Genomic DNA, 26,566 nt, shown 5'->3' on the forward strand with positions numbered 1-26,566 from the left:
AGATGGTGTCTCTCACTCGAATCCGGTTTCAGCGCGCGCGCAGCAAAGGCAGGGTTTGTTTGTAAGCAGCGTTTTGGTCTATAGCAGAACGCAACGTCACGGCGTGCTCTCTGCGCTTGATAGGACCAGCCGGCGGAGGAGAACGCACAGACGACGGCGAATACCGGCTGGTCCTATCAACTGCAGAAAGCACGCCAGGACGTTGTGCCTCTTTCGCTGTTTGATTGGCCCTTCGGCTCATAACATCTGCCGCGCTCGGACCTAAGCTGTAACGAAGTATAGCTGTCCGACGGTTGTGTCGCTTCGACTTTATGTATATTTCGAAGCAGTGGCGTGCACGGCGCCCGCAGATGACGCTCCGCATTTCTTTTTTTTTGATTCGCGAACAGAAGAATCCTTCGAACAGCGCGCTATGGCGGGTATATGATACGCTGAGTGACGCAGCTGTAAACGTGGAATGGTCGTTAGCGTGATTACTCATGTCGACGACGGCGGACGAGTCCCCTAAGAGCCAACCTTTTGACGCGTCGAAACAACGTCGGCTGTGGCGAAGTGTCGCATCGATGCGAGCGGAAGAGTCGAAAATTTGAATAATGCGCGTCCGCTCGCGAATCTAGTCTAACGAGTTTTGGGTCGACACAACGCATCAAGCGGGATATCCTCCGCGTTGAGACGGAACCGAAGGAAACCGTCGGAACTATATACAGGCAACCTACAATGCTCCTTGGTTTGGCTCTATCTAGCGACTGAAACGAGAAACATTGGGTGTGCCTGGGAGTGGCGGCTGCATTCTTTAAACGTGAGCTACTATACTATGGCCAACCGGCAACGGCCAGGCGGTGCCAGCTGAGTGAAAGTCCACGGTTCTACTCTGTCTCGTTGGAACTGCGTTCCGACGGCTTCGATGACGCTACGTATACGAGCTCAATCCAAACATTATAAAGCATGACGCAGCGAAAAGTCCTCCTTGCAGTAAAAGGCAGTAAAAGCGCACTCTGGAGAAACATAATCACGTGCCTCACCCCGTTGTTCCGATTGGCCCGCAGGAGGCGTAGCTTCCAGCGCACTGGCGTGTCATACGCCCACGCATCTCACTGCCCAGCATTTTTTGCTTCGGGCGGTAGGCTAAGCGACGCCACCAGAGTAATATCTGACGTTTGGACAATGCAGCCGCCACTGCCAGGCATACCCAATGTTTCTTGCAGCAGTCGCTAGATAGCGCCATACCAAACGGCAATGCAGGCTGCTTATAATAGCGCCGCTTAGCCATGAAGCAAGAAGTCCAGGAAGCCGTGATCGCATAACATGCCAGTACGGCAAAAGATACACCCTGCCGGACCAGCCGGAAAGTGACTACGTATCACCGGATTGCGCTTTTACTGCGAAGACTATCAGGCTTTTCGCTGCGTCACGCTCTAATATGTGTGCGTAGCGCATATTGAAGCCGTCGCGACACCCAGTATGGTGCTTATCATTCACCGTTTGCCAAGTTACAACGAGACAGGGCATAGACAGAGTTACGGGTTTTAGTTGAGCTAGTTGGTAGTACATAGTACTGGCAATCGGGTCAGCTGAGTATGGAAAAAAACGAGGACACGAAGGAAAGGACTGGACAAACACTCCGCTGTGTTTTCGTTTTTTCCCGTGTTCAGCTGACCCGATTGCCAAGGGCACAGACGTTTGCAAGTACGGCCTTTAGGTCGTCCGATTGTCGAGCTTTGCTGAGACGTACCCACGGCCTCAGCAATGCTTGACTATCAGACGATCTACCCACACCAGGAGCAAGATGGCGGCGCCCAAAAGCCGTACTTGCAAACGTCTATAACTATGGGCTCTCACTCTGCTGGCGCCGCCTGGATGTTGCCGGCTGGCTTTAGTGCGCTTCATGACTAATTACAGCCGACGCTACAATTCGATGGACTCAATCAAGAGGCGCCAAGAGTGCATCGTCACGGCGCTCGACGGTTTTGTACGTTTGCCGTCACCGCCTAAACCAATCAGGTACAAAAAAAAGGAGCAACATCACGTCGCGTTGACTGTACGTGGGTGGTTTAGCGTGTGATAGCATAAAAAAGCACAAAGACGACGAGAGCCATGACCGTGCACATTTGGGGCTGCTTGATTGGTTTCATCGGATCGCGTATTGTCGGCTGCAGCCGAACTCATACGAAGTATAATCTACATCAGGGGCCCTAAACTCGTCAAACACAAAGTTGGAGCCGAAAGTTCGCGGAGCGCGCTGATTGGACGTCGGCGAAAAAAGCGCAAAGTCATCGCCGTGATAGGCCAATCAGTTCGCTCTGTCAAGTGCGGCCCGAACTTTGTCTTTGACGAGTTTAGGGCCCCTGCTCTTTTAGGTCTTTTTTTTTCCCCCGATGCTTACTTGACTAGTGATGAGGTTTTTTTATATTGTCGCGGACGGACAAGAAATCGACGTAAAACTGGAATGGTTTCATCGGCGAAGAACGAGCGAAGAACGAACGAAAGAACGAGCGTCGAGAAAGCGAGCGTGGAGATGTCGGCGTGACAGGTGGCCTTGGGCGAGACTGCGAGAGAGTCGGCAAGGCCGCGCTGGGCTCCGCGTGTATACTACACTAGGGCCTCTAAACTCGTCAAACACAAAGTTGGGACCGAAGTTGACAGAGCGCACCTCTTGGTCTATCACAACAATGACTTGGCGCTGTTTTCGCCGACGTCCAGTCGGCGCACTCCCCGGACTTGCGGTTTCAACTTTGTGTTTGACGAGTTTAGGGCCCTAGGTATCTCGAACATTCGGTCTAGAATGTTCGAGCGTCGAACACTTGGGAGGCTGATCCGGCAAGGCCATGTTACACTTGGCGTAAGAGTAAACATGAATTATACTACACTATTACACTCCGGGTAACAATAAACGTGAGTCTTCGGTACGAAAAAGCGTTTACTCTGTCATGCACGCGGAAATACCATAGTCATGCCATGTGTTGCGTCTACAGCCTCCAACAATACGCGAGGCCCATTCGACGATTCATCTTCAGGCGACTGTGCAAGATTCGCCTGTGGCCAGGTCCTCACTGCTTAAGGGAGGAAATAAATGACCTTGTGTGGCCGCCTCCTCGCTCTAAAAATAAAGTTCCTAGGGTTAACGTGTGCATAGAACAGCCGCAGAAACGGTCTAAGCGAATATGTCTTATGTTGTTGGAGGCTGGAAAAAGGTTATTTTTATATAGCGCCGGCACGCATGCCGGCGCGAAATAACTAGGCCTTTTGAGCCACTGAATAGCGCATAAGGTATCGTCCTTTCATTCGCCGATTCTCTCGTGAGCGCCGCCATTTTGGTGTTTACTGAAGGGGAGCGCAGTTGGCGTTAGTTATAGTTCAAATATGCGTCTTCCTGAGGCCTAAATAAGGTGTCAAGAAGCTCAGGCAATAGTTTTTCACTGTCGCGGACTCTTTTGAGGTTTCCAGAGGACGGGAAAGCGCGTCCTGCGGTTTTAGATAAAGCTTCAGACAACTGACAACCCTGTTGTGAGGATATAAAAGATAAGGTGGGAATTCACTAAAACAATGCCTGATCTTGTACCACTGTACTCCAAACTAATTCTTCAGATCTAAGAAAAAGAAAAAAAAAACGATATTTGACTTTGTGTTGCTGAACGTTGAAGTGGTACTCCAGGAACCCTCCTCTGGCGCAATCTACTAAAATAATCCTTGATCTTGCATCACCGAACGCTAAACTGCTTCTTCAAATCTTTTTGGCACAAAAAGAAAATATTTTTGTACGACCGAATTCAAACTGGTTTTTCAGATATTCTTGACAGATAAACACACACACACACACACAAAAAAAAAAAAAAATCCCTGATCATGTACTACCGAACCTCAAACTGGATCTTCAGATCCGAACTCAAAACAAAAGTTTCAAATCTTATTGAACCCAAAAACAAACAAAAAAAACTTAGATTTTTAGTTACGAAACACCAAACTCGCACTCCACGAACCCTAAACGGGTTCTTCAGATCTATTCGCGAAGCGATATGCCGAAAAAAAAAATCGATGCCTGACTTTGCCTACAGAAATAGCGCGGCAGATCAGCAGAAATCAATTCAGTCGGTCCGAAGTGATCCTCTGCTGATCGCTCTGAGCAGAAACACAACCATTTGGAGCGCCGTTCGTATGCTTGAGCGGAGGCCATTCAAGGGGTCAGGGCGGGAAGGACCTGGACAGGGGCTGTAATCCCCTACGCGGTCGTAACCTTGGTTGGCTCGAAACGCACCTTGAACACGCCATGTCTCTTCGAAGAACCCAGTGCACGCCGTGAGGCATCGCGACCAACCTGACTTTGGGGCGCATGTGTTTGTGCGTACATCTGTGTTTCTCTGCGAGGACCCATCGCGGAAGTGTGCTTTCTAGCTGGCGTGCTGTGGAAGATCAGTGGCGTGAGTTTCGTAGATGAGGCTGCCGGGAACGAAAACGTTGTAGGCGTAGACTATAAACCTTTGCACTTTCTTTTTTTTTATGACATTTGTTTTTTGGGTTTTTTGAGCTCCTTGTGTTTGTTTCTACTCTTTATTTTTATTTTGTTTGGTGCCTACTTGAGATTCGGTGGGAAAAAAAAGAAATGCGAATCGTTTTAGTATGCTCTCGAGGGAGGGTTTGTTGATAAATTAGACTCGTTCTCGCCAAATGACGCCGCACTTTTTTTCTTCTTATTATTGCAATATTTTTAGTGCCTCAAAAGGTTTCACTCTTCGATGTTTTGTTTGTTTTTTAGTGTTAGGGTTTCGCGCCTTTTTTCTTTGGCGGTAATGCTGGTCATAGATCGTATTTACTTGGTAAAGCGCCGAACACTGAAATAACCTTTATACTCACCGGTTTTTGCTTCGTGTCTCTTGTTCTATGGCGGGTACTTGACCTTATGTATGTTGTTTTATATGTAGCGGAAAACATACCGTGTGTATCTTGTTGTAGAATTTAAGATACTAACTGTAAAAAAGTGTAAAAAAAATCTGATAAATAGTTTGGCTAGAGGTGGCGAATTGAAACGGTGATGGAGTGTGTTTTTGGATATTCGACACAAGAAGAACGCAGGAAAGATTACAACACGTGGCAAAAAAAGTCAAGCACTGGCAGGAAAAAAACAAAACAATAGAAAACAAAGTCTTCCGCTTAAATGGCTTTTTTTTTGCGTGCTCTATTTGCGTCTAGAGCAGAGTTAATCAGTGCGCACGTCGAACTTTGTTCCAATAACTATGCACCAAAAAAATAAACAAACTAGAACAATTATAATATTAAGAATAAAACGTCCTAATTAGCTACTCGAACTACCGCTTCATATTAATCATAGTCAAACATTTCTGAGGCCCCAGTTTCCAAAACTAAAACACCGAAGAAGAAAATTCACTGAAAAACAATAAAAAAAGTGGACATAACTCGATTTCCCTAATGCCTTTTTAATAAAGTCTGCACTGCGGAACCACACTAAGGCACTTTTTTATAATTTAGATATCTTAATCATAGAGTCTGCATTGTATTTTTGTTGGTTAAGGTTTAATGCTTAGATTAAATTAGGGACTACATACCATTTATGGGACAGGATGCCTCTGATAGATTTCGAAAGCATGAAAATTTCCTCGTCACAGAGCGGTTGCCCGTGTTTGTAACGCCTTTCCTTTTGTTCACTTTACTTCACTTATTGCAGGCCGCTAAAAAGGATCTAAATTCAATTTCTCGTTTAAAGAAAAACTGGGTAGTTTTTATAGAGCCTTTCAAAGAATGTGTTGCTTTGCTAATACGCGAAACATATCAGCAAAGTCACCACCCGGATACAAAGCCTTTGCGCTGAATTTTCTGGGTCACTAAGAAAGGGGAACCGTCCTTTTTGCCCTTTCCACTCCTCCTCGTTCCGCGCACTCTTTCTACACCACCTGCTTCTGCTCCTCCCGTTCTTGCGTGCTGGGTCCGTAGCTCAATCGGCAGCGCTCTCGGCCTTCACGGCAGTGTCCGGGGTTCGATGCCTGGCACCGGTTGGCGCTTTTTTTTTTTCGGGGTCGTTTTGCGGTTACGGACTGATCGACCTGTACATCTCATGCTCAAAAGGAATATTCTCACGAAGGAGAAATCCGCCACTTTCCTACGCGGTGCCCGCACCACGTGAGGAATACGTCATCCATTCTTGACGCCTCGCGGCGCCGTCCACCTCCTTGGCGGTAGCGCGGAGGGTTCGTTCTGTCAGCACGAACGCTTCGCAGGTGGGCGGCGGAGAATAGTTCTCTTTCCGCTGCTTTTAGCGATACTTTCTTGTTTCGTCTTTTCACAGGGCCTTCGCGCTCTTCGGAATCGCCTGCGCCATTACTGTTGTTCGGGTTGCTCTAGTCCCGCGTGAAATGGCAAAATAAAATGACGACGCCTCGTTCTTTTTCATTTCCCTCGTTGAGGAGTTCCCGGCGTTGTGGGACACAAGCAGCGATCTCTGCTCGAAGACAAGCATGGAGGCGTCGATATGGAAAAAAAAAAAAAAAAATTAAGAAAAAAACTGCCGGATGAATGATCGCGCGATTCCCGCAATATGAGCCGTACACAGTGGGTGAATGGCGTCTTTGTTCAATGCATGTATGTGCTCTGCGGCTGCTGACATTCAAAGGACTATCGAACCTGCACAGGTCGCCTGATGTTTGTTGTCTGCTTCTGTATTCGGGGGTCGTGACACGGGCCAGTATAGTTCGACGAAGACGTCATGAGGCACCCCAAGGAGATTTCGAAACTCGGCGGTGTCGCTTTCAAGAAGCTCTTCTTCTAACAACCGGCTCCGTATCCTAAGTTCTTTGTCCTGGATCCATCTTTCCCCCAGCACCTTCGTTTAGCAGGTAGAATGTCGTCGTCGTCCGTTTCTAGCAGCGGTGTTGTCATAGCGGCATGGGTAGGCGCGCGTTGTTATCGAGAGTGCGACCGCTAAAATCGTCTGGTAACACTGATATCCCTCACGGCCCTCCGCAACTCCTCGCCATCCGTGGGACTGCTAGAGCTGCGGACGGAGTTTTGCCGGCTGTTGACGTCACGACATCCGTCCGCGGAGTGCTCCTTCGTGTGAATACCCCTTAAAGTGTCTCCTGAGGTTGGTTGACCCTATGGAGCTACCACAACGGCACGCACAATTGGTTTTTTCTTCTTCTCACTTAGGATTACCCTGTAGTCATAAATTCAGAGAGCAGAAGCTATACTCCGGCCATTGTTAGGGCTCGATGATTTCCGTCCCTGCAGGGATTGAATACGAGCTCCCACCCGAATGTTCACCGACGCGTTGACTGTACCCGAACCCGAGCCGAAAGCTGACGCGGCGTTCGTGGGTGTGAGACCTAAGTGAGACCTAATGAGAATCATTATTCCCTTTTAGTACAGGCAGGTAACCTTCTAACAACGACGACTCGGGTCGGGGTCGTCGTCTGCTACCACGGCTAAGCCTAACTTTAGCAAGACGTAACCGATAGGTTAGGGATAACCCGTTAGACCGAACCAGAGCTCGTATTAACCGAAGTTAAGCTTAACCAGAGTTCGGTTTAACAGAACTTATGAGACCCAGACCAGAGTATACGAGTCAACCGAGCAAAGGTAGCCGTTGCGAGAGCATCTATAGGCTTCAATGCACCTTGACCCTACTGCAGCTAGCTAGCCAAACCAAGTTAGGATTAATAAAAGTTAGGCCTACCAGTCCTCGGGTTAACTGAGGCAAGGTTGCCGTCTGCTGTCGTGTTCAAATCTCACCGCGGCTTGACTTCACTGCAGCTAGGCCAAACCAGATTTGGAATTAATTTAAAGTTTGACCTAATTAGAGCTTGGATTAACGGAAGTAAGGCCTCACCAAAGTTGCGTTTAGTCGAAGCTAGGCCTTACCACGCACCGAAGTGAACAGAAACTCGGGGTGCCTAACAAGGCTGAATGTAGCTCGAATAATTCAAAACCTTAATTCAACAAAACGCGAATTTTTCATTAGGTGGAAAGCGACGTTCAAGGTGTGCGTAGCAGGGTTTGCGGCCTCATGTCCTCGCTAATTGAAAAGGATTTCGTGTATTTCCTGAAGTCGAGTCGGGTTTCGATTAGCACAGCAAGTAATAATGCAATCAAAAGAGTGAGCTGGATTTGCGGTCACGGGCAGTTTAGAAAACCGTGCCGAAGTAAACTGAAATTATATAAATAAAACCATAAAACGTTTTTTTTTTTTTTTATTATGCCAGTCTAAAATTAAGGCTTGACAGTGAAATTATCTGTCAAAGCTTTTGAGATATCGGTGGTCAAGCTGATATCAAAATATTGGTATATACAGGCGAGACAATTGTAAACCCACGTAGTTAGGGGGATCGGTAGCCGAGAGGGCTAGCGCACACCACCTCGGAGCAAGCGGATCCGAAAGCCTCGCGCTGCAGAACCCAGGATCTTGGGCTCAAACCCCGCCCCCTGCCCGTTTCGATCTGGATGAATTGCGTACGGCTGCCGTCACCCTGCGGTAATGTCCGCAGGATTATACATCAACACCCGTATCTTTGTGACTATATTAGCAAGCGCTGTGAAAGAGACGAAAGGAATGCATATTACGCTTGTTCTTCGGCAGTTATTGGGAGACAAGCATTCTACATGGTCTAGGTAAATCTACTCGTTTAATATGTTTGTGTCTCATTTGTGACGGAATGCTATGTAAAGCGCGTAGAGCTCCAGTCCGTTATTATTGCATGGTGACTATACACACATTTCCCGCTCCCTTTAATTTTTTTTTTTTTTTGTGAGAAACAGTTTTGCATCCCAGCAAGAACAACTTCTACCTTCTTTTTTTTTGCCTGTACAACAACCCCCCCCCCCCCCCCTCAAAAAAAAAAAAAAAATCTTGTGACGTTGTCAAGGAACTTTACGCGTTTGACGTTACTGGGGTATACACTGCACGGGTAATTATCGCCGTTGAAGGCGGCAGGCCAAAAATTTGAGCAGTCTTATGTTCATCGACAGTAGTCCCAACGATATAGCTGCGACACGCCAGGGCAAGGTCTTTGGACATCAACGTCGGGATCACACTCCGCGGGCTGCGTGAACAAGAGCGTTCGGAACAAAATAGACATCGGACCATTTTGTTCCGAACGCTTTCGCTTCGTTTTTTGTTCCGGGACGCGTGAACGCGCGTCTCTTGGCACGTGCTCTTGGTATTGAATGTGCTACAACGACATTTTGTTATCGGCTATGGCTTGTTTCCCGGAGAACGCGTGCAGTGGCCATCGCGAGTACTACCAAAAGCACGAAGCGGGTTATTAGCGCCGTGGTGTAGCTCTGCTGTCCATCTTCGCAACAGCGACACTTTGCAACATTTTTTAAAATTATTTTAGAGATATGGTATGCTTTGCCAGCGATCCGCTGTGCTGGCGTGAATGTTTAGAAGTTTCACCGTACTTTTGCTTTCTTCCTCTGTGAATCTAATTGGGCACGCATGAGGCCTTGACAACCTCTTTCACCGGGTGCGTAAACGGGGCCCTTCGAGAACAGAAGCATTTCTTTATTCGAACGTTCATTTTAGGCCAAACTGTCACCTCATCTGCCAGCATTTTTTTGTTTCCTCGTGCGGTGTCGGGAGCTCTGCTCGTATTTCTTTTGAATAGTTGTCTCTTGTGATAAAAAAAATGCTGTCGCGCGATTTGGTAGTCAGTTTGTTTCCGACGCCACTGTATATAACTGTTCTTGTTTTTATAAAGGCAGCCAAGATGTGCGTGAAAAGTATGTGTGTACCTCTTTCGATGAAAACCTCTCTTTTAAGTTAGACACCAATACGTTGCCGGTCAAAGTGTGACTAAGGGAAAAGGGCATTCATGTACCGTGGACTGTGATTTGTTTGTTACGTAAGCAACTTGAGGCAATTGAACATGTTTTTATCTTTTGCTGGGATGCTGTAATTTTCTGGGAAGTGCTCCATGCGCACACTTAACATTCGTTTTTTTGAACGTAACTAACGACGACTGCGTACCTTTTGGCGTGTTCTTTTTTTTTTTTTTTCTGCTGGGCTTTTGCAGCCTATGGAAGTCGCGCATGGCAATCTGGCATGCCGACTCCAAGGCACAAGAAGTCAGTTTCTATTTTTTTTTCAACCTTGTCAAGCAAGTAGAGAGTGTGCTTGCCACCAGCGAGCTTCAGCCCGTTTGGCTAATCCTTTGAAAGCGCCTTCTCAAAATGAGAAATTCTTAACATGTGCTACAAGAGCTTTGTAGTGCATTTTTAATGTGTCTTGACATTGACCGTTCGCTTTTTTTTTTTGCAATAAAGAAGAAGAAAATGCCGGGGCGTAGTTTCGTGGTAACGTCTTCGCTTCGCGCGCAGAGGACCCAGGTTTGAATCCCGCGGATGGCGGGATTCGAACCTGGGTCCGCTTCAGCGTGTTTGGGCAGCATCGACGACGGGCGCCCTACATCGCCGACTACAACAATGGACGTCACTTTCAGTTGTGCGAAGAGCCCATAAATACTATCGCTGTAAAACATATGTTTCAACTTTCCACCCGTCCGAACCCGTTGGCATCGCACGTGCCGTTGTTTCCGTTTTCATTGCTTTTTAGGCCAATAGTTATTACGTCGGTCGTGCGGACGGTTCCCTTCGAAAATGGTGACATCGGAAAACAAGACCTAGGAAGAGGATCTACGCATGCGCACAAGCTTACTGGAAAAGAGGTCCATTGACGCCTGGTGTATAAGAATATTTGTCTGCCTGCAGAAGCGCGGCTACGGATAACCAGACTTGTACCGTACGCATTACAAGTAATCAAATTACTGGTAATCGATTACTTTTTGGAGTAATTTTGTAATCAGTTGATTACTTTTATTAGGCAGTAATCACAAGAGTAATCTGATTACTTTTTGAAGTAATGAAAATTGTTTCTAACCGTTACTATTTTTCCATGAGACCCGCCCCCCCCCCCCCCCCTTCCCGCACACACCTTTTTTTTCTGAAATGACAGAAATAAAATTTGCATTTTTTTTTTTGCGAACAGAAAAAAAGAGATTTTTGCGGAGCTGTAGGAAACAAGGTCAACTCTTTTGTATGTACAGTTTTTGTGGAATGTCCGTTTTTTTTTCGACCTGGGATTGCGAGTGGGAAGCCCCAGGGAAGCCCCAGTGCGTGACAAGGGCCATTCAGGGCGAAGTTTGAGGGAGCAGAATGTAACTTTGTAAGTCCTTCGTTCAAACTTCAAACTAGCCCCCTCACGCACACACACACACAGAGAAATAAACAAAAACAATCCTGCTTACGGTACCTACTCGCAACCCATAGGAGAACCAGAACCGAAGAATGTCTAAGGCGGATGCAAAATATAACAAAGCCAGTTCAAATAGACGTCAAGATCCCGTATTTTCGCTACGTGGTCTTTGTGACCAGCAAGGTTTCAAGTTGAGAAGTGGTCGGGACGATCTCTTCCCCTAATGGATACTAAACATGATCCGTTTCAAATCCTGGAGCTGCTGCTCTTTTGTATAACATGCGAATTCATCCACATGTGAATATCCGGAGAAGCGCGTGTGTGTGCGAAAGAGTGAGGGCCTCTTGGTTGCAAGTACAAGAAAATATGAGGAGCAAGAAAACAAAATACCTTTTATTTGGAACCAGGGATTCCACGAAGCACTCTAAGCTTCTACTCATCAGGAACCAGTGGAGATGTTTCGGGTGAAATAGCGATTGCGACACTGCTAGAAATTTTGCAGCTAGAAAAACCGATGATCCCATGATGCAGCGCACAGAGATGGCTGATGCTTGTAAAGAGAACCCGTTTTTATTCTTCAATACTTGTGAAAATGTGAAATATAGGCTGGAAGTACTTCATTGTCATGAGCGCTAAAGATGTAAGTATTCATACAATAAAGTAATCGGAAAAGTAAAGGTTGCTTCTTAAAGTAATGTCCAATTACTTTTTCTGTGGAGTAATCAAGTAATCTAATCGAATACTTTTTAGCCAAGAGTAATAGTAATTGTAATCGAATACCTTTTTTTAGTAACGTGTACAGGAGTGCGGATAACCGATCTTTTTTTTTTCGAAAAAAAAAAAAAAAGACAACAAAAACGTGTATGTCATCGCTGAGCAAAATTATTGATTTATATTTTTCTCTGCTATTTCGCAGTCCCTTTTTTTAGGTATTTATTGTTGTTTTGAACGCTGTTCGACCGCCGATGTTGGTGTACGTGTCTGTCTCGTGGACGAAATAGAGTTTTGCGAAGTCGGCGACAGGCGCCGATCCGCTCCGCGTTCTCGAGTGACGGAAGTAATTTCCGGTTAGAGCGCCGGTCGCCAGGATGTGCATCCGCCCACGATGGATCCATAGTGTCTCCCTATCAGATTGCGTGGAGCCTTTCTGAAATGGTGGATGCCGCCATCCACTTACTTCCCCCATCCCCCCGCACTCGGTCCAGTCTGCGTATTAGATTACCCTCTTTTTTTCTCCCATTTGTTCCGTGAAGTGGCTGGAACGCTTTTGCGTCACTTCAAGCGCAGGCAGCTAGTCTACCATCAGTCAGAAAACAGTGATTGCGCATGGGGTCAGGGTCGTCGTCTGCTACCGCGGCTGTGCCTATCTAGCTAGCCCTAACGAGCGCTTGGGTTAACTAAAGCAGGGTCGCCATCTCCTACTGCGTCTAGGCGTCACTGCACCTATAAGCCTAAGCTGAATGGGGACTAACCGAAGTAAGACCTAATCAGAACCACTATTCCCTTCTAGTGCCGACAGCTAACCCTCGAACAACAATGGCGACTCAGGTCGGGGTCGTCGTCTGCTAACGCGGCTAAGCATAACTTCAGCAAGTCGTAACCACTGATCTCTATGATAATTGGTGGATCGCGTTTGCCCGCTCCGCGAATGCGTCCACTGGCGGCCATCTTTTTGGTAGGGTTATATTACCTCTAGCCAAGGTACAGCTGCTGCAGCCACTATCATCCATCCATGGCAGACCGCGTTGTGGCAGGTGTGGTGGCAGGCTGCCATCAAAATAGCGTGGGTAATAGAGGTGAATGCGAATGCCCGGCCTCCTGAAATTCATTCCGGTTATTTTTGGGTACCGCGTTATACTTTTTTTTATTGTTGCTGCTTTTCCCCGGTGCTGCGCTTTCGTAGAACTTTCGCCGGATCCTCAAAGATGAGGCTACCGTTCACGCCGGGCTTCAATAATATGCTTGGTCGAACAACTTCAATCAAGCACGAAATATCACCCATGATACAGTGTACTAGATCCACGGCTATATTATGGCAGCCTGCCGCCATTGCGCTGTCCGCCATATTACTATGATGGCTAGAGAAAATATAACTCTACCGAAAAGATGGCCGACCGTGGCCGCATTCCCGTCCATAGGCGGAGCTGGTCAAACGCGATCCAGCAAATAGACATTGAGATCAGTGGACGTACCCTATATAGGTTAGGGAAAACCCGTTAGACCCAACCAGAGCTCGTATTAACCGAAGTTGAGCTTAACCTGGCGTCGAGGTAATAGAACTTATGAAAACCAGAAAACGAGTTAACCAAGCAGAGGTAGCCGTTGCGAGAGCATCTAAGCTTCAATGCAGGTTGACCCTATAATGCAGCTAGCTAGCCAAACCAAGTTAGGATTAACGAAAGTTAGGCCTAGCTACCAGGCCTCGTGTTAACTGAGGCAAGGTTGCCGTCTGCTGGCGTGTCCAAAGCTCACTGCGGCTTGACTTCACTGCAACTAGGCCTAACCATATTTGGAATTCATTTGAAGTTTGACCTAATTAGAGTTTGGATTAACGGAAGTAAGGCCTCACCAAAGTTGCGTTTAATCGAAGCTAGGCCTCACCGTGAACCGAAGCGAACAGAAACTCTGGGTGCCTAACAAGGCTTAACGTAGCTTGGATAATTCAAAATGTTAATTCTACGAAACACGAATTTTTAATTAGGTGGAAAGCGACGTTCTAGGTGTGCGTAGCAGGGTTTGCAGCCTCGTGTCCTCGCTAATTGAAAAGGGTTTCGCGTATTTTCTAGAGGTCTAGTCGGGTTTCGATTAGCAGAGCAAAAATAATGCAATCATAAGAGTGAGCTGTTTTTGCGGTCACGGGCAGTTTAGAAAACTTGGCCCAAATAAACTGAAATTATTACTCGACAGTGCAATTATCGTTCAAAGCTTTCGAGATATCGGCGGTCAAGCTGATAACAAAATTTTAGTATACACAGGCGAGACAAGTAAACCGGCTAGCGGTTGTACTGCACTGACTAAATTTCTCATCTACAGCTAAGAGACGAGTCGCCCGTTGAGGCAGGCTACGTTCAGGCTGTGTAAGCATACCCACACCCCAATTTTATTTATTTTTTGTTTGGCTTGCCTTTCGTCATTGTTGTATTTCTAGTATGGATAGCTTACTGATTATAATTTTTCGCTTATAAGTACAGTCATGTCTCGTTAATATGAACCCCGTTAATTCGAATACTCCGCTATATGGATACCATTTTCGGGGACAACCTGGGGAAAAAAACATGAATATTTATCTCACTATTATCTCACACGGGGAAACGGGGGTGTCCTCCATTTAAACGAGATATCACTGTAGAAATATGTAGCAATATCTCTCACAACTCGTTATAATTTTGTTTCACATGTATGCACGCACATATCGCGCCACCTCCAACTTTCCTGCTCTCCCTCTCACGCAATGCATCATTGGATGCCGAAATTAAATAAAACGAAAGGAAACAACCACCAAAGTCCCTATAAAATAATATAATTAATCGATTGTCACGCTTAATCGACAAACGCACACGAAGAGAACAGTAAAGGCGCCTATTTGCGCAGCAGCGTTTGACAAAGTGGCGCCAAGGTTTGCTTAATACCGAGTTCTTCTGACCTCTTACGACGAGAGAACGGACTGGCACGCGGGCGCCATCTATAAGGTCACCCCGGAACTTCATTTCACGAGGGTGACGTCTTTGCGGTATTCGCAAGATGAAATGTACGTACTATATCTATGAAATTTTTTTTTGTTTGTTTAGAGCATTGTAAAACGTTTTTTAAGGCCCCAAAAAAATTATACGATAAAAAAAAAAGAAAATATACGCAAATTGAAAGTGTTCCACCGGTGCCCGATAGATGGCACAAGTGTGTTCTCTGATTGCAAGAAATCTTAAGAGGTTTTAAAGGCTGGATCACACGCTTGCGACTGCTTCAGACCGGAGAGGCTTAAAATCTTCCTTTAAGCCTTGTTGCGGCTGCTTGTGACCGGCTGCCCGGTTGTAAAACTGTCATAAAAGGCTTAGCGACCGTTTTTAAGCCTTTCCGGTCGGAAGCTGTCGCCCTTCTCGAAGGCCATGTGGCACTCGCGTGGCGTTGGGTTGGTTCCGACGTCTTTTTCGTGGCCGCTGCGATGTACATCGTAAGATGGAACGGAGTATAGTCGAACGCGGCTTTATCATATATCTTATTCTACACATTATACACGTGTAGAAAATCGGGTGCGTGTATTCGACGAACTGTATTTGCAGAGCTTCAAAGGGATTCGCCTGTTCTTTCAACGTTTGTATGGTGTCATCTCGATGCTGCTTGCCGCACCGCGAACCCGGGAACCCCATGGCGTTACTGACCGTTCCGCGTGGAGCATGCCTTCATCGTGTTCACGAAGCGGATGTATTCTTGAACTTCACAGGGGCCAACAGATTGCAAGGTACACAGTGCGACACTATTTAGCGCAAACAACTGATCGTCGTTTTTTTTTTCCTTCGAATTGAATGGCTTTAATGTTAACTACTCGTCAAAGTGTTCATTTGGGTGCGCTAACTTAAGAGGCAAAGTTTGGCGACCGCCAATAAGCTTTAAAAAAAATGCAAAAAAAAATAATAAAAGAACGCCAATGTGGTGCTTACGCTAACGGTGTCGCGAAGTGTGCATTCTTAAGAATGCAGCATAAACGAAATAGTTTATCATCTCTATAATGATTCTTTCGCTTAACATTATATTTGAAAGGCTCTATCTAATATTGGCATTACGAATTCGATTAATTGGTTTCGGCTCGCAAAATTTATGAATCGGTGTTGACCACCGTGTGCGTGTGTGTTTTGTCTTATTGGAATCAAGCGTCAGGCAACAATGGAGATGAGACGTCATGCAAAGAGGAATTGAAGGGAAGGGGGGGCGGGGGGCGAGGATGGGAAAGGGAAAGAGGGAAGAAGGCCTGGGACATTGTCAGCGGCGCTCGGTCTTAGCTGGAACAAGCACCCAACGATACGGGCAATAAAAAAAAAAATGAGTTAAGCGAACCTCCTACAGAACATTCGGCAAGTACATTATAGTCCACAATGCTATACGGATCACAAAGGTATTCGTCAGGACACATCGGAACCGGGGCAGAAACCAAACCGGGAGGCGTCTCTAAAGGCCTCCTTGGGCCTAATTTGCATGTATGCATATACGAGACCGGTTATAATGAACTCGGTTATAACGATATAGCGTCTACGGCGAAGCGATCACGATTTCCCATTTCCTTTTGCACTCGCTATAACCGAAATCGTTTATAACGAAATAGCGGATATAGCGAAGTGATTTCCGATTCCCGTTGACTTTGCAATAACCGGTCTCAACAGTAGTTAGGAACATGATGGGAATGGCAAAGAAGTCGTTCAGTTGTACCGCCTCCAGAGAGAGCTTTCCACCCGCGCTTTGGCTTCTTGTGAGCTACGAGCGTGCACGCGCACCCGAAGCACAACAGGAGGCAGCAAAGCACGGCGGATGGCATTAGGACGGGCATCGGAAAGAGACTGCCTGCCTTTCTCACCCTGTACTCGACTATAATAGGGTAGGGGGCACCATCCACCCTCGCTTACTTACTGTTTTCAATTTTGCCGTTACGAATTTAGAAGACTGTACGGAAAGTCGAATAAGATTAAAGAAATGTCATCAGCGTAGGCTACACAAGAAAATGGCGACGTGAGGTGCGGTTAAAACAGTTTAAAACCGGGCACCTTTACTTATGGTTAGGCCGTTTTGAAGATTGTGAGATCCAATACACCTTGCGAATCTATAGCCGTTATGCGACCATCTTTTAGAGTGTTTGCTCGCGTATAGACTCGATGGAACGCGATGTCGCGGTGTAAACACGCGACCTGTCGCGGCGTGACGTGACCATCGAGCACACGAGTCGTCACGCGACTCCATGATGTGGGTGGCACCACAACGTGACGGAGCGTCGCGTGGCACCGTGGGATCACGTGACACTTGACGGCAATCGTACGAATGAAATACTAAAGTAATGCCGATGTCCCATGCGACCTCTTAACGCGGGGCAGGAACACTTTTCGATTGTCGAGTGTATGCCCATCCCACCAGTGCCAACTAATGGGAATAAATACATCTATTTAATTGAAATTGAATCACCTCTGATGTGTCCTTACGGTCACCTGCTTCCGGGTAACTTTGCAAACTTGCGAAACCGTCACCAAGCACCGGAACTATGTGTCTTTCAGACGACACCAACTGATAGAGCTGGTGACGTCACGGGGCTTCCAGCTAAAACTGAGCGCTACTATCACGACACAGAAACATCGACGGTTCGGTTCGACACAGAAACACACACACACACACACACAAAATAGAGAACAGCAGACATAACACGATAGTAATATGAAACTTGCACACAGTGGCAGCAAATACTCTACAAGAAGAATACATTCTACTCCGCTCGTTTGCATTAGACACCGCGCCTACACCGTCAAATCCTCTCCTATCGACTCGAACAGCCCGCTGCCCACTGCGCTGTCTACGCTGTCGTGATTTCGTGCTGCGCCGAGGGAGAGGGCTGCCGCCGATCGACCGAGATGCCGGATCCGCCGAGGCAGCCAAGACGGTTGTCTCCGATGCCTCGAGGGCTTCCACGACGACAGATGGCGGCAAACAACCCCCCAATCCAAAAAAAAAAAAAATACCCAACGATGCGCGGTCCAGCCTTTCAACCTATGCAAAAGCTGTAGGCTGAAAGGCGATCGGCGGAGTAAGATGTATTTCCTAGTAAAAGTATTTGGTGCTAATTTTTGAAGTACGAGGGTAACAGAAAACGAGCGTGCCCATTGCTCATGCATAGGCTCGAGGAAGGTAAGAAAGGGAGAGTGTGTGGAACCGATCTTTACAGGACCAGAGACGCTTCAATTGCATGCTGAGAGCAAGTCGTCTGCTATATTGCGCAGTAGTTACGGTGACGTCAGATCGACGCCGAGCTTTGATTGGCTTTGGTTTAAAGTACAGTGAGTAGACCTCAATGCTATACGCCTCGAGGCCTACCCATCATTTGTTTTTTTAATCAGCCAATAAGAGATTGGCGTTCTGAGATCATCACAACCCCTGTGCATGAAGCAGATAAACTTGTGCTCCGCTAAGCCAATGACAGCTTAAGAAACGCAGGGCGTGACTATTGACGTCACCGCTTCTTGCATTGTGATTGGTTCCTTGGGTGTTCTTGTCGGCACATGATTCAATTTCATTGGCTGCGGAGTGGTAACAGGAAGCGCGGGACTCGGCACGCCCCGTGTTTTTGAAGCTGTCCGTTGCTACGGTAACCAGCTACTACCTATTAGGTATTAGTTTAACCACTTATCATCTTACACGATGGTTTATTATGCGAAACTTATCTTTTTGTCTCTATCTTTAGGAGAGAGAAAAAAGGAGCAATTCATAAAAAGACAGACTTTCGGAGAGAAAAAAAAGTTGCGGGCCACGTTAAATAATGTTTGTCTATTTGTGCGGACATGCCGGCAAGACGGTCGCTTCCTGAGGCTACGATTCTCGAAGCACGAAGATCTGATTGTAAAAGGGGCCCTGTAAAGGCTGAAGATCTGTTCTTATGAAATTGACTATGGTAAGTTGCGGGTTAAAAAAAGCAGGACAAGCTCACCGCTCACCGCCCTTCCCCCCCCCCCCCCCCCCCCTGGTAAAGCCCTCCACTCTGTCTACTTTAGCAGGGCAAACGGTGAAGAGGAGGCGAGTTGAAAGGGTAAAGCCACCAGTCGTGGCGAACAGAGAACTTTGTGGGAAGAACTTGCACTGCTATTTCTGAACCCGCAAAAGACTATAGTACCTGGCTGCTGCCTGCAACGTATCTGGTCCTCGAAGTGCGGTAGGCAACCAACAAAGGAAGCGAGTGCAGGCAAACGGAGGGTGATACGGGGTCAAAAGGTACCAATCATGACATTAAACGAGCCTCCAAGCAGCAACGAAAACGAAAAGTATGTGAAAAGTAAACACAAGGGTTGAGAGGTGGATAACTTTTGAGAATGGGCTTTGCTTTACGCCCGTTCCCGTTGTCTTCTTTGGTGAAGTTTAATCTCAAGATTGGTTCAGACTGACAAGAAAAAAACAAAAACACGTGAGTTTAATTAGAGCCGCGAAAAAGCAGTAATTAAAAAAAAAATTATCAATGATCCTTTAAGCACCTTCCACATAGCATATCGCTGTTACGAAATCAAAACACACTGAGCTTTTTCTTTTTCTTTTCTTTTTGATTACGTGACGTTTACGCGAGCAATCCTTGCATCGGACTGTAGGAGTAACATGACGGTAAATTGTATGATCTGACAATAGTTTTATGACGGTATTTTTCTGTCCTTTCTGCGACTATTTTTGTCGCACTTCCGTTGACTTAGCGAGCGTAAAGGGATAGCGTATTTAAAGAATAGAATGGAAAGTGCGGTGTACCTGTTGATGCATTAGATCATGTGGCAAAATGATTTACAGGTGGAAATATGATACTACCACACGACGTACATGTGTTTCATAATACGGTGTTCTACGCAGGTCTTACTTGGTATTTTGTGACTGCACTGGGCTCAAGCCTCAAATCAAGAGTGAGTGGCTCACGGTAAGATGTCAGTAACGGTGGACCACGATACATACGACGAAGCTACATGCTGCGAAATGCTATTAAGAAGATGCCAGAAGATCAGCGGTGCAAAGAGAAAGATGGAGCCAAAAAAAAAAGAAGAGAGTGAGCTGAAGGGGGTGACGAAGAGGTGACTCACATGTGGCATCAGGTGATCCGTGCTGCCCACGCGCGTCACCTTGTTGCGATTGAAGAGCTTTTTGATCATCTTTTCTATCTGCTCGTTGAACTTCATGAAGGTCACGTACGCTGCGTAACACAGCAGCAGTATGAGAGCCTCCCACCAGCGGATGATGCTGTCTTTGAAGAAGGTCATGAGGACGATCAGGATGATGGAGTAGAATGTCACGTCCCGAAACAGCGGCCACCAGGTGAGCTGCAGGACCGACTTGGAAAAGATGGCGCACATGGAGATGACGAAGAGGATGTTGAACACCGCCGAGCCGACGATGGTGCCGATGCCCACGTCATCGAACGAGATAAATACGCCGATGACACTGGTGAAGAGCTCTGGGGCCGAGCCGCCGGCAGCCATGAAGGTGGCGCCCGCTACGTCTTCAGAGATGTTCATCTTGATGATGATGACGTCGAGGGCCGGGATGAAGAACTCGTCACAAACGATGGCCAGGGCGACGAACATGTAGACCATGCCCATGACGTGGAGGATGACTGCGCCCTTGCGCCGCTGGTCTTCGGTGAAGATGTCCTTGGGGAACTGGGCTCGTTTCTCTGTGGCGTTGCCGCTGGTGTTGCCTTCTGCGCTCAACAGTGACCGGGAGGTCCAGGACAGGGCGTGCGGCTGCGGGAAATAAGGTGTTTTATATCAACGGGACCTGCCAATGTGCGCTTGCAAGAAGGACTCCGGCCGCGCTCATGATACCTCTTTGGGTTCTGACCAGTCCGATGCGTTCGAGACAGTAAGCATTAATTATTATTTAGTTCACAACGAGGTTAGAGACATAAAATTGTTGCGTTTTCTTTACCCTATCCATTACTTGCAGTGCTATATTATCTATGTAACGCAAGGTAGAGTTTGTTAAGTCGCTGCAGAACAAGTAAGCATGACCACCAACATAATGAGTTTAAACCACCCCGGCAAACCATGTCTATAGTAAACTCTTTGGCCAGTTTATACGCCTCCTTACCCTAATGTCTTCGCCACTGCCATCGGCACCGTCCCTGCCGGAGCGGCGTAGCAGGTCCGGTTGGCATTGACCCGACGGCTGGAGGAAGCTTATATAGCCCAGCAGGAGCAAGCCCGAGAGGAAGACCAGGCCGGGGTGTCGCCACCTCCTCCGGACGGCCCGGCCCGAGGCCAGGGTTCTGAAGGGGGACGGGATTCCGGTTTCGTGGGCACCCATGCCGGCCCAGGGGTCCGTCAGACAGGTCGGCCGCACTGACGGCTCGGCGGGGTCTGGGCCCGGGGGACGGGAATGCCGGGTGGCGCCCACGCGCCCTTGGAGACTGCACGGGACATCTGCGCAAGGATGAGACCGAGCAACTGAATTACTGAAAATAACAATCCACGCAGACTCCCAAAGCACTACACGCGCTCTCAGGAACCCACCATACGCACAGCGCCACCATCGCGATCATCTCACGACGGTTCTGCGCCTAGTGCGGAACCACGCCATCAAAAGGTGCATCCCTGGTCCCTGGCCATGCGGAAATACTGGGAAACGTCAAGGCTCACAAAGCTGCGATGCAAGAGTTGAAAAAGAATCAACCTCTCTCTTCATTCTGGTATTCAACCTCCACTTCTACGCCCCAATTCACAGATGAAGACTACGGCCCGCTCGAAGAGCTCCGCCTTCTTAAGAGAGATTGGAAGCGACGCATTGCAGATTCGTGGGTTTCCGGGCAATTTCTCACCCGGGACAACGTTTTCAAGAAACCCCTGGTCCGGTTTGCTCGAACTTGGTTAACTTGATAAGGATGGCTAGTTGAGCTAGTTGGTTTTGCATCATGGTGTAATACGCCAAAACAACAGGGACAAAAAACGAATGAAGAACTAGACAGGACGCGGCGTAACTTTCAACTGAATTGTTTATTTGGATGACAGAATTTAAAAAATTCTGTCATCCAGCTTGAACCGCGGCAGAAAGTTACCCGCATTTCCCTACTAGGGGGAATTCTAGGTCACGTGACCGGCCGAGCAGGGACGAAGGCGAAACATGGCGGTGCCCCTCCCGATGAGCGTCACTCGCTATGGATATGTTCTAGTCGCTGCACTATCGGCCACGTTCGTCTGCAATGGATGGTGCAGGAGTCTTTCACGTAACTTAAATCGCAAAATAACAGCAATTCTCTCGCCCCATTTTTTAGATCGTCTTTCTATTTTGGCTATTCCTAAGCTTAAAGGGACGCGGTAATTGTCGACACATGAATGTCTTTGAAATCTGTCTTGACTCAATCGGCCGGGCATTGATGTGACGCAGAAGCAGATCGTGTACCAATTTGAGCCGAAGTGCGCAATTTTCATTTTATGAAGAAGGTTTTGTGTACAGTTTTTACATCCTGGGCAACAGTGCTGCCGGTTTACCGCCCGCCTTTCACTGATCACTTCATCCTCATCGTTTTAAGCACTGGACTTCGTCGTTCTCTTTTGCACTGGGAAGGAAAATTCAACGAGGCTTCTCTCGACTTCAGACAGCCAAACATTGAATATTTTTCCAAACATGGGCTGATTTGGTTTTACCTTACCCATTATTTGTATCCTGAGCAACAAAAAGTGGTTCTTAGGCTCCAATGTATGCTGTGCTGCGTCGCGAAAACCCGGCAGAGCGCGTATTTCTACGAGAGAAACTCATACTCGCTAAGTTGACACGAGCTACCACGCCATAATAAATCATTGAGCTATCACACATTCTGCGCTCGTCAAACTGGGCTAGGTTTTGCACGTACCTAGTAGCGAAAGGCGGTTAACTTTCTGCCGCCGTTAAAGTTTACCGACTTCGAGCAAACGGCGCCCAGATCGTACTGCTCCGCCGCATACGTATGCCGGCGGTGCCATCACTATACATACGTCCCATACGCCGCTTCGAGAACGCAAGAAACAAAAGCTTCTGTCCATACTACATTACGCCCGATCCCCGTTGCCAGCGATATCTGGACCCAGACTTGCTCCCCCCTCTTCATCGCTTAGTCTGGGAATGCGACGCGCTGACCACAAGTCGCCAAGCTGCCTGGACGACGCGACGACGAAAAGCCACCGACCTACGCGGACTGGGTTCACCCGGCCGGCGACTCGGAGCGCCGGACGAGGAAACGGACCTCGATTGTTGACGTTTTGTCGAGGAGCGGGCTTGTGTCCTCGCTCTAATCCTCCTCTTCCTCACAGAACAATACACCGCGCGGGATGCAGAAACCACGTCGTAGATAGCGACCGCTTCGCATCGAGTCACGTGACACAGTGTAATCTCTCGCAGTAAACGTTTCACTCCCTCGGTCGCTCACTCACTCTCGAGAACTCAAGGCTGGTTCACACACACTTGCGTGTTGTTGAAACCGAGGACGCCGCAACCTTGTGACTGCGTGCGACCGGCTGCGCAACCGGTTTTTGAGACTCTGGTGACTGCTTACGAGCGGCCGCGCAGCGGCGCAGCCGATCGAACGCAGTCACAAGAGGTTTAAAAATTTCCCAAGAAGCACAAATTTGGCCGACCATTGGCCAATGCCTGGCAATGGTCACTTGGCCACTTGTCAGCCAATGGTCAGCCACATTGGCCGATGAATGGCCTTTCTCTTGCCGTTGGCCAATGGCCACTGGCCATCAGCCATCGGCTTAGCATTGGCTAATGAATTTCCACTCTTTGGCCATTGGTCAAAAGGTCATTGCCAGCCAATGGCCGATGCTTGGCCAAAATCTGTGCCACTTGGGTGCTCGTGGAGCACTCGGTTTTTAAGCCTCTCCGATCGTAAGCACTCGCAAGTGAATAGAAACCGGCTTTGAGGATGGAGTCACTCGAACGCTACGTTTGGAGAAAAACCACTATATGGGGTATTCACGATGCGCCCTATTCTTGGTCGTAGATCACAGCGCATGCTCGGGGATGTAGTCGGTGTTATGACCCGTCTCCACCTCCCTGGGTTGTGAGGATCGACCTTGCATTCCGGTGCGGACGACGACCAAGCGAACGTCGAGACGGTTGGAGTGCGACGCGAACCCTTTTTGCACGTTCGATCGAAACCGGAGAAGCGTTTCTCTCAGGCCTCGGCTCAAGGGCATCAGAACCGACGTTGCCGTCGGTGTGTTCTGTCTACGGCGTCTGCATTCCATGGAGGCGTCTGCATTCCACGAGAACGCCAGACAGAATCCCACCCTGAACAGATGGCCAGTCTGTTGTGTCTGCGTCTACCGCATGCAAGACAATCGCCTACTAGTCGCCCTCAATTCGGAGAAGAACAACGACCGAACATCGGGGCCGAGAGGAGGAGGCTGACGTCGATGCCAACTTTGGAATGCGGCGCTAACCAACCAATGGCACGGCAGCTCCAGAACCCCGATTTTATTATACAAGGACCTATTCGCTGCCCATTCGGCGCGCTACTTCTGCCAATATGCTAAACAATATACTCATGTAAATAAACTAGTTTTCTGTCGTGTTAAGTTTTCCCCATCTGTTTCCCCGACTGTCTGGCTGGGATGTTGTTCGCGAGAAAGGTTGGACGCCAGCGAGATGGTCATGCTACCCGAGAGACCAGGCTGGACGTCGACTCATAGCAGCTGGATGGCAGCAGTGGGATGCTGAACAACGCGGATCAAGACCCCCCACAGACTCCACGAACCGATGACCACACATGTGGGTGAGTGTTCGGCTTTTGTCCCTAGAGACACACCAGGCTTTCGCTACATTTAATTGTTTGTTAGACAAAGCGGGTGGTTGAGACTATTCTGAGGCGCGGGTTTTAACGAAGCCGTCAGGATAGTAACAGAGCCAACATTCCGAGCAATCATGAACCTCAGTTCGTTAGGCAAGGCAGATCTGATTCTGATTTGCGAGGAACTGGGTGTGGAGGGGGTGAGAAACAAAATAAAGGCGCTCATCATTGAGGCCATCAAAGCCACGGGAGCAGATGCGGATGAGCTTGCGGAGAGTTTGGGCTTAGCTAAGGACAGACAGAGAGAAGAGCTCGAAGAGAGGGAGCGAAGCGACCGCATTTGTCGCGAGGAGTTCGAGCTTGAGCTAAAGAGGCAACAGCAGGAGATAGAGCTCAAGAAACTAGATCTCGAGTTAAAGAAATGTCCATCGGACGACGGAAGCGGAACGGGCTCTGGCGGCGGATACAGGATATCCTTCAAGATGAAAAACCTTATGCAGCCCTATAAGGTAGGAGAGGATATTGGCCTGTTTCTTGTCAATTTCGAGCGGACTTGCGAGAAGGTAGCTTTCGCTCGCCATACCTGGCCGCAGAGACTGCTAACCCTGTTGCCGTGTCAAGCAGCCGACGTCGTAACGCGGCTGTCAGAGGAGGACGCTGAGAGCTACGACGTGGTGAAGTCGAATCTCCTTAAGAGATACCGTCTTTCCACGGAGGCGTTCCGGCTGCGCTTTCGACAGGCCAAAAAGGGGAGGGACGAATCATACCTCGAGTTTGCGTATGACCTAAAGGCCAATCTCATTGAATGGCTAAAGAGTGCTGAAGTATTCGACAATCTCGAGAGTGTGGTGGAGTGCTTCTGGTTGGAGCAGTTTTATCGCTCCATTCCTGAGCAGGCGCGACTCTGGATCCTCGACCAGAGGGAAGTAAAAACAACCCAGAGGGCAGCAGAGCTGGCGGAACAGTACGCGGTACGCAGAAACCTTCGCGAGGAGGACCGCTATGGTTCGGGTCGCCGGGACACAGAGCCAAAAGGCTATTCACGAAAAGAAAAATTCGGAAAACGAGAAAATCTCACAAAGAAGGCTGCGCCCGAAACCCAAGGTAACGAAAGGAGGAGTCGTCCTAATTAGGAATATCAATCGATCAGGGAGAGTTCGGGCACAAAGCCTGAACAAAAGAGGGCGTTCGAAGCCAAGAAGCCAATGGTGTGCTTCAAGTCTCAGAAACCGGGGCATATCGCGGCCGGATGTAACGTCTCCCAACGTCGTATTTTCCTACATAAGGGAGAACGAGGAAAACAGGCGGCTGCTGGAGCCTGACTTGAGCGACCTGACGGTGAACGGGAAGGCGCGCAGGGTTCTCCGAGACTCGGCTGCCACAATGGACGTGATCCACCCAACCTACGTAGACCCCAACGGGTATACAGGAGGTTGTGCGTGGATCAGGCAGGTGGTCGAGGAGCACAGTGTGTACCTCCCGGTCGCCCGAGTTTGCATAGAGGGTCCGTTCGGTACGCTCCACACCGAGGCTGCGGTGTCCGGCAGCCTGCCGCTTCATTACCCCTACATCTTCTCAAACAAATCTGATCAGATGCTCCGAGAGAAGGGTCTTAGCTTTTCGGTGGGTTCTGTTCAAGCTCTAACTCGCCTCTAAGGCACGGGACCTTGCTACAAAATTTCAGTATGAATCGGAGTGCTCGGATTCGGCTGAGACGGTGTGTAAAAAAGTTACCGGCGAAAAAACTAAAGTTCAGGCGGACAGTGCTCAGGCACCTGTAAGGGAGACTGATCCCGAGATCACGGAGGCAGAGCCAAGCGCGGCGGAAAACGCTCAGCATCTCGCAGGGGAGCTGGAGCCAGAGGGAATCGCCTTGACACTGGCGTCAGCTA

The 26,566-nt window shown here is 48.3% G+C and overlaps 1 protein-coding gene across 1 annotated transcript in view; it reads right to left on the reverse strand.

Moving 5' to 3' along the window:
* Window positions 1–26,566, reverse strand: part of LOC8024628 (sodium/potassium/calcium exchanger 2) — a 185,523-nt gene that overhangs the window by 86,084 nt on the left and 72,873 nt on the right. Inside the window, exons 2-3 of the mRNA XM_029989253.4 lie at window positions 20,999–21,330; window positions 19,993–20,652 (exon numbers count right to left, since the gene is read on the reverse strand). Coding sequence (XP_029845113.3) covers window positions 19,993–20,652; window positions 20,999–21,214 — 876 coding nt within the window. The 5' untranslated portion in view covers window positions 21,215–21,330. The remainder of the gene's footprint in view (window positions 1–19,992; window positions 20,653–20,998; window positions 21,331–26,566) is intronic.

The sequence above is a fragment of the Ixodes scapularis genome, unplaced genomic scaffold, assembly GCF_016920785.2.
Source record: "Ixodes scapularis isolate PalLabHiFi unplaced genomic scaffold, ASM1692078v2 PGA_scaffold11__112_contigs__length_91849675, whole genome shotgun sequence".
In the NCBI taxonomy this organism is placed as follows: domain Eukaryota; kingdom Metazoa; phylum Arthropoda; class Arachnida; order Ixodida; family Ixodidae; genus Ixodes; species Ixodes scapularis.